The 11,311-nt window shown below is 49.9% G+C and overlaps 2 protein-coding genes across 3 annotated transcripts; one reads left to right on the forward strand and one right to left on the reverse strand.

The window, feature by feature from the left end:
- The first annotated feature begins 3,052 nt into the window (after positions 1 to 3,052).
- On the forward strand, positions 3,053 to 7,042 carry LOC119303479 (probable inactive leucine-rich repeat receptor-like protein kinase At3g03770). 2 transcript variants are annotated; one of them, XM_037580613.1, is made up of 8 exons: positions 3,053 to 3,329; positions 3,486 to 5,258; positions 5,400 to 5,533; positions 5,659 to 5,899; positions 5,994 to 6,202; positions 6,314 to 6,345; positions 6,449 to 6,560; positions 6,639 to 7,042. In XM_037580613.1, the coding sequence occupies exons 2-8, from the start codon at positions 3,893 to 3,895 to the stop codon at positions 6,918 to 6,920; spliced, it is 2,376 nt and encodes a 791-aa protein (XP_037436510.1). In that variant the 5' UTR covers positions 3,053 to 3,329; positions 3,486 to 3,892; the 3' UTR covers positions 6,921 to 7,042. The 2 variants fall into 2 exon arrangements, with proteins under 2 accessions (XP_037436510.1, XP_037436511.1); XM_037580614.1 differs by having other exon boundaries at positions 3,489 to 5,258.
- A 196-nt stretch (positions 7,043 to 7,238) lies between these two features.
- On the reverse strand, positions 7,239 to 11,305 carry LOC119303480 (ubiquitin-conjugating enzyme E2 2). The gene is made up of 5 exons (XM_037580615.1): positions 11,026 to 11,305; positions 10,834 to 10,859; positions 8,320 to 8,409; positions 8,107 to 8,195; positions 7,239 to 7,601 (listed from the first exon to the last, which is right to left on the reverse strand). Exons 1-5 carry the CDS (start codon positions 11,148 to 11,150, stop codon positions 7,473 to 7,475), a joined length of 459 nt encoding a protein of 152 aa, XP_037436512.1. The 5' UTR covers positions 11,151 to 11,305; the 3' UTR covers positions 7,239 to 7,472.
- Between the last annotated feature and the right edge of the window lie 6 nt (positions 11,306 to 11,311).

An 11,311-nucleotide genomic window follows, 5' to 3' on the forward strand; every position in this document is an offset into this window, starting at 1 on the left:
GCGATCGGCACCGCTGTTCTCAAGGCCGAAAGCCTGTCACGTCCCTCTTAATCAGCAAAGTTGTGTAAAAGAAGGTCGAGACATAAAGCAGCACCATATCTAGGTTGGAAACAGATAGAGACCAAAATCTAATCCCAATAAAGCAAAGAAGCACCATACTCTGTTCGGATGGGAACATAACTCTGAAATGGGGACTTAGAGCAACTCCAACGGGTCGACCCAAACGGACTGCGATTTCGTTCGTTTTTTGTCCGTTTATATGGGTCAGCCCTGGCGTCCGCCCTGTTTTTTATATGGGTCAGCAGCGCGCCCAACGCGCCGACCCATATGTGCAGGCGTGGCCGGCTGGCCGTCCAATTTTGTATTGCATTCTCACATATGGTGAAATAAAAATTTAACAAACAAAATAATCCGCCCAAATAAATAGTATAGTTTACAGGCCAAATAAAAATAAAAATGTTTCACATAGTTTTGCAAAATGAATAAAAAAATACATCTATTGGTTGCCAACATGAGTCCACATATGCTCAACCAAATCATTTTGCAGTTGCACGTGAGTTTCCCAATCACGCATGTCTTCATGAAACTGAGTGAACTGCTCAAATGTTGCAGCTACTCCATGCTCAGGCACAACATTCTCACCCTGAAACTGAAAGCCTTGATCGTACAGACGTTCCGGGCGCTCGTCTTCTACAATCATGTTGTGCATGATCACACAAGCAGTCATCACCTCCCATAGTTTCTGCGTGCTCCAAGTATTAGCAGGATACCGAACGATGCCCCATCGAGATTGCAAAACACCAAAGGCACGCTCGACATCCTTTCTAGCACTCTCTTGCTCTTGGGCAAATCTTTTCCTTTTCTCTCCGACAGGGTTGGGTATTGTCTTGACAATAGTGGTCCACTGAGGATAGATACCGTCACCCAGATAATACCCTTTGTCGTAGGTGTGGCCGTTGACAGTAAAGTTCACCGGTGGGCTGTTGCCTTCGGCAAGCCTAGCAAACACCGGCGAGCACTGAAGCACGTTGATATCATTGTGTGATCCAGCCATGCCAAAGAAAGAGTGCCAGATCCAGAGATCTTGAGACGCCACGGCCTCTAGTATGACAGTGCAAGCCCTGACATGTCCCTTATACTGCCCTTGCCAAGCAGAAGGGCAGTTTTTCCACTCCCAGTGCATGCAGTCTATGTTGCCAAGCATCCCCGGGAAGCCCCTGCTTGCATTCATCGCCAACAAACGGGCTGTATCTTCAGCTGTCGGCTTTCTCAAGTACTCAGGGCCAAACACAGCAATCACAGCCTTGCAAAACTTATACAGGGACTCTAGGCATGTAGACTCGCTCATACGGACGTACTCGTCAATGAGATCACCGGGCACTCCGTATGCAAGCATTCGGATGGCGGCAGTGCATTTCTGATAAGAGGAGAAACCAATCTTCCCGGCGGCATCCTCTTTGCACTCGAAGTAGTCATCATAGCCGACCACTCCCTCTCTAATACGGTTGAAAACATGCCTACTCATACGGAATCGGCGGCGGAATTTGTGATGTTTGAACAACGGGTTTGTTGTATCAAAGTAGTCCTTCCAGAGAAGGAAATGTCCGCTCTCCCGATTACGATTCAACGCCGGAAGGTGGCCCGGAATGGAGCCACGGAACAACGGCCGCTGGTTGTTGAGGTGGTGATGGACCAACATAGCAGCCAATATCTCCTCCTCCTCGTCGGACGAATCGTCGTAGTCGCAAAGAAAATTATGAAAAAAGAACTCGTCGGCGGAGTCCATTTTCGTACCTTGGCAAACTGTTGAACAACTTGCGGGCGTCGAAGAAGGAGACGGCCGGCAAGGGGAGACGCGGCGCCCACAGACCAGCTAGCTGCCCGGTCGGTGTTCGACGAGGGTGACGGCGTCCGACGAGCGTGTCGGTCGTCTGTGGCTAGGGCGGCGAGGCGTCTTTTTGGTCACGGGGCGGCTAGGCGTGGGCGAAACAGCGGCGGGGAACCAGCTTGCTCCACGGCGGCAAAACGGCGGCGGCGGGCGACTGGGGGCAAGGGCGGTGTTGCTGGGCAGATGTGGAGGCGACGTCAGCTGGAAGAGTTGCTGGCAAAATGGGCGGCGGCGTCGGTGACGAAGGAGGCGGGGGCGAGGGTTGCTTGTTGGCTAGGGGGAGGGAAGGCCAATGTGCCACAGACGAGCGGGCCCGGGGACAGGAGTAGACGAGCAAGCGCGCGTTCGTCGCGTGTCCGCGTCGACGCAAATCAGGCTCAAAAAACGAACGCGCGTCTGTTTGGGTCGGCGCGTTGGGCCGCCTTTTCTGTCCGCGCCGACCCAAACGGACGGCCGCGGACGAAATGGGTCGCCCCATTGGAGTTGCTCTTAGATCGTCCGTAATACTCCCTCCGTCCCAAAATTCTTGTCTTACATTAGTTTAGATACGGATGTATTTAATATTAAAATATAACTTGATACATCCGTATTTCGATAAATTTAAAATGAGAATTTTGGGACGGAGGAAGTATGTCACAAAGAAATGTGCGTAGAAACTTCACGCGACTGCAAATGTAAAAACTTGTTTTTTATGACATACTACAACACATTTTTTTCACTACCGAATCAAAGGCCTGAAAACCCGTGCCCGACTTATATTCCCATCCGAAGGGAGTGCTAAAGTGGCATTATTACCTTTTTTTTTTGTTTGGTACTCCCTTATAGTAGTACTCCCTTCAGTCCTTTTTACTCTGCGTATTAAATTTGGGTCAAGTCAAACTTTACAAAATTTGACCAAATATATATTTAAAAATATCAACATCTACCATACTGAATATGTATTCCATAAAACTGCATTTCGTAATGAATCTAACAATATTTATTTGGCATTATAAATGTTGATATTTTTTCCATAAGTTTGATCAAAGTAGAGATGTTTTGACTTGAGACAAAACTTATATGCAGACTATAAATGACCCAAGGGAGTATTAGCTTACAGAGGAAGTAATGGGAAAAGTGGAGCATCGGACTGATGCCTGCTGTCGTCCGTTGCCTGCTCCAGCCTTCCAGCTGAGGCACCACCTGTCCGTTGCTCCGGGTTCCCGGTTCCCTGGCGCCTCCGCCGCACCCCCGTGAACGGTACTAATCCCCACCGCAGCAGCTACAAGTTGCACTGCACCAGTACCATAGCTCACAGGACACTCACTCCACTCCACTAGCCACCACAGTGTACTGTGAGTGTCTGTACGTTTAGCCACTCCACTAGCTCGTCGTCCCGCCCATCACAAGTTCCCTTGGCCTCTTCCATCTCTGCCGCCGCCGCAGCTCCAGTGGCCGCGAGGTAAAATTCATTTCATTTTTGTTTAGTTTCCTGTCAAGTAACGTAGCTAGCTTTGGCCCCAAAGTGGTAGCTCGGCACGCCGACTCTTGTTTATCTTTCTTTTCGCCAGTTGTTGAGCAAGCATATAATCTAATGCTGTTGCAAATCTTTCTGCAGCAGGCTTCTCTGCTAATGGTCTAGTCTGGTGCCAGCATCTTCGTGACTTGTGAGGGACTAATTTGGACGCCATTCCTCGTCTGCGCACAAGCACATTGTTGTTGTTGCTGTTGTTGTCTGGTCACCACTCACCAGCACCTGTCGCTCAGGCGGCTTTGCCGCTTTACATCCAGGCGGCGAGGCCTCTGAAATTTCCTGTACCACAACCCACAATCAAAAGCTCCATTCCGCAGCGGCTGCCGGCACGTACAGTCCTCGATCACCAAAGCCGGAAAGCAATCGCCAAAGCAGATTGGCGTGTGCAGTACACATTCTTAATCTGATCGTCTTTTCGCTCCGCCGGTTCTTGCCGATCGATCGGTCGAGCGGTGTCGCTGAAGGAATCGTCGTCGTCTTCTTGGCCGGCAATGGCGGCGGCTGGCCCGGGCTGCTTGCTGGGGTTGGTTTTCTTGGTCGTGCTGCTCCCGGGGGGCGCGCCGCTGCTGCAGGCCTCCCAGACGTGGACCCTGCTCAAGGTGCAGCACCTGCTGGGCCGGCCGCCGGCGCTCCGGCACTGGCGCCGCACCACCGACTTCTGCGGCGGCGGCGGCACCGTCGCCCCCTCCGCCTCCGTCGTCTGCTACGGGGACACCGTCACGCAGCTCCACGTCGAGGGCGCCGCACAGGGCGCGCCGCCGCTCCCGCTCAACTTCTCCCTTGGCGCGCTGGTCACCACGCTGTCCAGGCTCCCCGACCTCAGGGTGCTCACGCTCTCCGGCCTCGGCCTCTGGGGCCCCTTGCCGGGGAAGCTGGAGCGGCTCGCCGGGCTGGAGATCGTCAACATGAGCCGCAACTACCTCTACGGGCCCATCCCGAGGGGCCTCTCGCGGCTCCAGGGCCTGCAGACGCTCATCCTCGACGACAACATGATCGGCGGCGAGGTGCCGGGCTGGGTCGGCACCGCGCTGCCGGCGCTTGCCGTGCTCAGCCTGCGGAACAACTCGCTGGCCGGCGCCGTGCCGGAGTCGCTCGGGAGGGCGCCGTCGCTGCGCTCGCTCGTGCTCGCCTCCAACAACCTCTCCGGGAACCTCCCCGACATGCGCGGCCTCGCGAGCCTCCAGGTGCTCGACGTCGGCGGCAACTCGCTCGGCCCGGCGTTCCCGCGGCTCGGGAGGAAGGTGGCGTCGGTGGTGCTGAGCCGGAACAAGTTCACCGGTGGCCTGCCCGCCGCCGAGCTCAGCTCCTTCTACCTGCTGGAGCATCTGGACGTGTCGCTGAACCGCTTCGTCGGGCCGTTCCCGCCGGCGCTGCTCTCGCTGCCGTCGCTCCAGTACCTGAGCATCGCCGGGAACAGGTTCACCGGGGCGCTGTCCGACAAGGTGCCCTGCGGAGACAACCTCCGGCTGGTCGACCTGTCGTCGAACCTCCTAATGGGGAGCGTGCCGGCCTGCTTGAGGCCGGGCGGGAAGCCGGCGACGGTGGTGCTCTCGTCGGAGAACTGTCTGGACAGGGGCGACGGCTCGCAGCACCCGTCGCCGTTCTGTCAGAACCAGGCACTGGCCGTGGGGATAGTTCCTCGTCACAATGAAAAGAAGAAAGTTAGCCGGCACGCCGGCTTCATCGCCGGCATCGTAATGGCGGTCCTCGTCGCTGTCTCGCTCGTCGGCGCCATGGCCTTCTTCGCCGTCAAGAAGATGACCATGGAAGGGGCGAAGACGAGGCCCTCGGCGACATTGATGGAGGACCATACTTCTACTTCCAGTGCCTACCCTTCCAAGCTGTTCGCCGATGCACGTATGATCGATCTCTGAATTTCATCCTATGACTTGTGAAATTAGTCTAAGAGACCCTGAATTTCATTTCTTGAAATCAAACTTGATGAAAAACTCACTAACATTTGCTTCCATTTTGGCATTTGGGATGACAAATAAAAAGGTTACATATCACAGACAGTGAAGCTAGGAGCTTTGGGGATCCCACCATATAGATCATTTTCTCTGGTCGAGCTCGAGGCCGCGACGAACAACTTCGCAAACTCTTGCCTGCTTGGGCAAGATTCTTATGGCGAGGTACAGCGTCATCGATCTCTTCACTGAATTTTCTTCAGTCTGTTCACAAATTGGGGCAAGTGATGCCTGAAATTTTACCACGACTTGCTCTGGTTATGTTCATGACCATGAGTTCATCATGTCAGATGTATCTGGGGAAGCTAAGCAATGGTGCCTCGGTGACAATCAGGAGCCTCAAGGTTAAGAGGAACCAGAGCTCCCAAAGCTTCAACCGCCACATCGAAACGATATCTAGGCTCAGGCATCGGCACTTGGTCAGTGCTCTAGGGCACTGCTTTGAATACGATCTCGACGAATCCACCGTGACCCAACTCTACCTCGTGTTCGAGTACGTGCAAAACGGGAACTTGAGGAGCAGGATTTCGCGTATGTTGTCAGCTCTTATCTCCATTTTTTTCAATTGCTCTGACGGTCCAATGCCTGAATGTTATGTTGCTTTGCTTGAACTGTTCATTACCAGAAGGAACTGAAGGACGGAAGCTTACCTGGGGGCAGAGGATATCAGCCGCCATCGGCGTTGCCAAGGGCATACAGTTCTTGCATGGAGGGATCATACCTGGTCTGTTTGGGAATAATCTGAGGATCAGCAACATTCTTCTAGACCAAAACCATGTCGCCAAAATCGGCAGCTACAACATTCCGATCCTAGGAGAGGCTGCAAAACCTGAGGTAGATCCGCGAAATACTAACTTATGGGATGAAAACATCCAGCTACTCTTTGTAAGGTTTTTATGGCCATTTGCTGACCAACAATGTATGCTTGTCTGTCAATCCGACCAGGGAGGGGCTGGAAGCAGGCACCAAACTGACAGGTATCTACAAGTTTCAAGCTTCAGATGCTTATCATCTAGCAATTCCAACCGGCACAACTAATATTTTCTTCATCTTTCCTTGTTCCGCAATGCTACTTTGCAGCACGATGCTCGGCGACAAGATTGACATATTTGATTTCGGGGTGATCCTGCTTGAGCTTGTGTCTGGAAAGCCCATCACATCCATATATGAGGTGGAAATAATGAAGGAACTGGTATGTATGATCGGTCACCTAGTTGTAGATGGTAGTGCGCAACGCAACACAGATACCTGAATCTTGTTTGTGCTGCAGCTGCTATGGGCAATGGCCGAGGAGGACAGGGCCAGGAGGAGGAGCTTCGTGGACCCGGCGGTGAGCAAGAGCTGTTCAGAGGAATCACTGAGGACAGTCATGGAGATCTGCCTGAGGTGCCTGGCCAAGGAGGCGGTGCACCGGCCGTCGGTCGAGGACGTGCTCTGGAACCTCCAGTTCGCCACCCAGGTGCAGGACGACTGGGAGGGGGAGATCCGGAGCGGCGACGGGTCCCCGGTGTCGTCGTCCCGGACCGCCAGGTCCTCCAGATTCAGCAGATAGATGATAATAAACCAGCTGTTTCTCCCGTCCAAGTCATCCAGCTCCCAGGAGGATGGATGAACATGCAGCTGCCGGTGATGAGTTGTCCTCCAGGATGTGCAGAAAAGCAGGCTCCCAACTACTACGGTTGTATTTCTTCTGTCAGTGTAGAGCTTTCTTTTTCCTTTCAATTCCTCTGTTGTTTCTCTACCTGAAGCCTTCATCTCGGGAGCAAATATTCCTATGTTTTTTCTCTATGCTAGCAATAATAATGTTGGGCAAGCATCGTTCCTGTTTCTACCAAAACTAGCACAAATACCATTTGTAGAACACACCAAGTGTTTAAAGACTCGCAAGCAGCACCAACTTCTTAGCTATAACATAAAATCTTTACAATGGCTATAACATGCCTTAGTTCACCAAATAGGTCACAAGCACCGAAAAAACAAGAGGAGATCAAGCACAGGGACACAACGGCCATGGGGTTTTTCAATGTTTTAATTCGGTGGTACAGACCAGCAAAGCCAGAAATGGAGACGTTCCAGGCATTGCTTATTGCAGGATCTGGCGACGCTAGTCCGCTGTCCAGCTCTGCTCCACGACCTCACGAACCTTGCGGTTGTACTCGCGCTTGTTCTCACTGTACATTCTGGCTGCTTCAGAGTTCGCAGGAGAATTCGGGTTCGGGTCGCACAGCAGGGACTGCATAGCAAACCACGATAGAAATAAGTAAACTAAGTATAGTGTGTGGATTCAGGGACAGATAACCCATAGCACCCCAGGACACTACTTTCAAAGTAAATGAGGAAAATAATTTTTACATCCACAACAGAACGGAAGAAAAGGCTGTATTTGGTAACTTGCTATTTATGATCAAACTTTAGCAAGCTGTGTCACTGGTAACTCTTTATTGGTCGCATGTTACCTATAGGACAGGTGGTTGTTACACAATAAAAGTTCTCAATAAGATCTGGATCTGGCCTCAATGACAGTACTGTGCAACTCATGTCAATCTATAGGCGAGCACCGTTCTTGTTTCCTCTATACTATTGTAAAATTGAAACAGGTTTTACTTCTGATGACAACAGTGTAAACTTAAAGAGTAGTTGGTAGGTGCCAATGGTTGCATTGTGTAATGAAGTGAACAGCAACCAATAAAGCTAGAAAATTAATCTAATTACAGTAAGAGAGATGGCCTAAAGAATACCTGGATAGAGGTCAATATTGCTGCAACATCATATATAGGGCTCCACTGGTTCTGTAGGATATCCAAGCAGATGCTTCCATCTGCATAAACTGGACAGATAATAGAAAACATTAAACCAATTTCAAACAGACCCTCAAGGCTTCAATCTCTGAGAACAGTAGTCATTTCAAGAAGTAATCAAGTGATTGAATGGAAGTCATGAAGAGGACATACTGTTTGGGTGGAACATCCTTGAGACAAAACGAACAGTTGGTGGCTTGTTGGGGTAATCTTCTGTGAATTGCAGGGTCAGCTTGAACGTACCTATAATGTGTAACATAATAAATGTTATTAAACTTATGACTACTTAATAAAACCACTAGTTTGTTCTCCAGACTACAGCAATGGAAAGACACAGTGCGGACCATATTTCCCTGGTACCATGTATGTAGTTTCCTTGGATCATGAGCATAAGCTTGTCAAACTAAACTAAGCAGTTTGTGATCTTAACAAACCAAACCAAAGGGATAGGATCCAATGAACATCAAACTGGATCCAAAAAATATATTATCAGTTATCACAATTTCAGGGTGTTTTTAAGTCTTGCAGGCAACTGGACTTGGGTAGAAAGTAGACATTCCTGAATCAGATGATCATGTATTCTAGGCTTCTAGAATACTTTGTCCCAAACAAACAAAACTCCACAAAATAAAGCTGATATTTAATTACTGCAGCCCCATCTCAGTACCTTGCAGAAGACAAAATTGTTTGTCCTCTGGGCTCTAGAGATGAAGTGATCTTGCCCAACAAAAATACAATGTGCCCCGATAAATTTTGCCAGTTGTGCTACGACAACAAATACCAATAATAAATAAATCATACTCCAACATGCGCAGGTAGGAATAGAGACCCCATCTCAAACAAGGGCTCCCAAATCACCGCTCATATGATGGCTACACACGTGCATGACGAACTCATGACTTAAGGCTAAGACTAAGGTAGTACATATATATTACTCCCTTTTTTTTGCGGGAGATATATATTACTCCCTCTGTATCAAGATATAAGACCTTTTTTGACACTGTCATAGTGTCAAGTAACGTCTTATATTTTGATACAGCGGGAGTACATAATAATTGCTAGCTGGCATACACCACAAAAAAAACCAGCAGATATAAGTAATGATAGTCGAGAAGACTAACCCGCGCACACACTCCGTCACTGTTATTTCAAGAGCCAAGAGAATGTTTTTTTATGGGTCATATGCTTATTACTGATTTCAGGTGTGCCAGGTAGGATGCCAAACTGTAACGTACACTTTAGAGCAATGATAAAAATAAGGAGCTTCTAAGCGTGCACTTAGGTGTGCCCTATGCATTAGGCGACAACGAAATGCCTAGCCTTAAGCGCTGCTGGGCGTGCGCTTAGGCCAGATACGCACTACACAGAGGCAAGATAGGAATTAACCTTGCTTAAAGATAGCTGCACTGTGCACATTACTAGACCAAATTTAACATCTGTAAAAGCATGTTTCTTGCTAACTTGTGAGAGGATGACACCCTTTAGCATTAAAGCAGCAATCAAACACAAGATGGAAGCCCTTTCTGTTTCCATTAAACAACGGGCATCACAGATGGTACAGCTTTCGGTTTGCTGCCGTAGCAGTGACGTAAACCGACCGGTAAACGACAGTTTAGTTAAGCAGGTAGCTATTTTGGTGCAAAAAGTTATTGCATATTAAACGAGGAAAACGACAATTTCTCACACGATTACAGATTATAAATAGGTCCAACTTCAGTACCAATAAACCAATTCGCTATATCACAACAGGCAGCCCTTTACATTTCCGTTAAACAACGGACAGCACGGATGCTACAGCTTTCTGTTTTCTGTCGTCATACCAGTGACATAAACCGACCGGTAAACGACAGGCTTAGTTAGGCAGGTTGCTATTCTGGGGGCAAAAGGCTAATGTACATCCCATTAGCTCTACATCTACACCGTGTATATGAGAAATCAAACGAGAAAGACGACAATTTGTCGCACAATGACAGGTTACAAATAGGTCCAACTGCGGTACCGATTAACCAATCACTATATTGCAACAGGAAGCCCGTTATGTTTCCGTTAAACAACGGATATCACAAATGCTACAGCTTTCGGTTTCCTGCCGTACCAGTGACATAATCCGACCGGTAAACGACAGGCTTAGTTAGGCAGGTAGGTAATTGGGTGCAGAAAGTTATTGCACTTCCCATTAGCTTTACCTTGTATAAGAGAAATCAAACAAGGAAGACGACAATTTCTCACACGATTACGGATTACAAATAGGCCGTAGTACGGTACCAATTAGCCAATCACTATGTCACAACAGGCAGCCCGTTACGTTTCTGTTAAACAACGGACATCACGAATGCTACAGCTTTCGGTTCGACGGTTTCCTGTCATACCAGTGACGTAAACTGACCGGTAAACGACAGGCTTAGTTAGGCAGGTTGCTACTTTGGGGGCAAAAAGTTATTCTACTTCCCCTTAGCTCTACATCCACACCGTGTGCATGAGAAATCAAACTAGAAAGACAACAATCTTTCGCGCGATTACAGACAGATCATAAATAGGTCCAGCTGCAGCGCCAATCAACCAATCACTGTATCACACAGCAGGCAAACACTAGTAATCGAGCAGCTACATGCACACGGATGAATGAAGGAAACAAACTGAAACCTAAATCGGGAACCGGCGGCTCACCTCCATCCCACGGCGTGTCATCGGGCCTGCAGAATCACACGAAACAACAACATCAGGGGACGATAACAGCGGCACCATATACATCAACGACGCACCGAACTAGTACAACGGAAATCGCGACTCCGCGAGATCCCCAAGCACCAAAACCTAGGGATGAACAGAAGAGAAACATGGCAGGATTTGTGCTGTTACCCAAATATGACGGCGTTCCAAAGGGTGATGTTGTTGTCGTGCGGCGCGCCGCTGATTCCGGCGGGCGGGTCCTGCTGGAGCCGCTTGAAGTCGCGCATCAGGCGCTTCCTCGCCGGCGTCGACATCCCGACCGATCCCTCGCTCCCGGAGCGCACGCGCGCGCGCTGGCCTGCCCTGCCCGGCGGCCGCCGCCTCTCCCCTCCTTCTCGCTGGGGTTCCCCGGGTGGCGGTGCGGGGGTGGGGAGCCGGAGGGAAGCTTCGTCGGTGCGGACGAGCGTGTGCAGGG

This window comes from Triticum dicoccoides, chromosome 5A (genome assembly GCF_002162155.2).
Source record: "Triticum dicoccoides isolate Atlit2015 ecotype Zavitan chromosome 5A, WEW_v2.0, whole genome shotgun sequence".
Lineage (NCBI taxonomy): Eukaryota > Viridiplantae > Streptophyta > Magnoliopsida > Poales > Poaceae > Triticum > Triticum dicoccoides.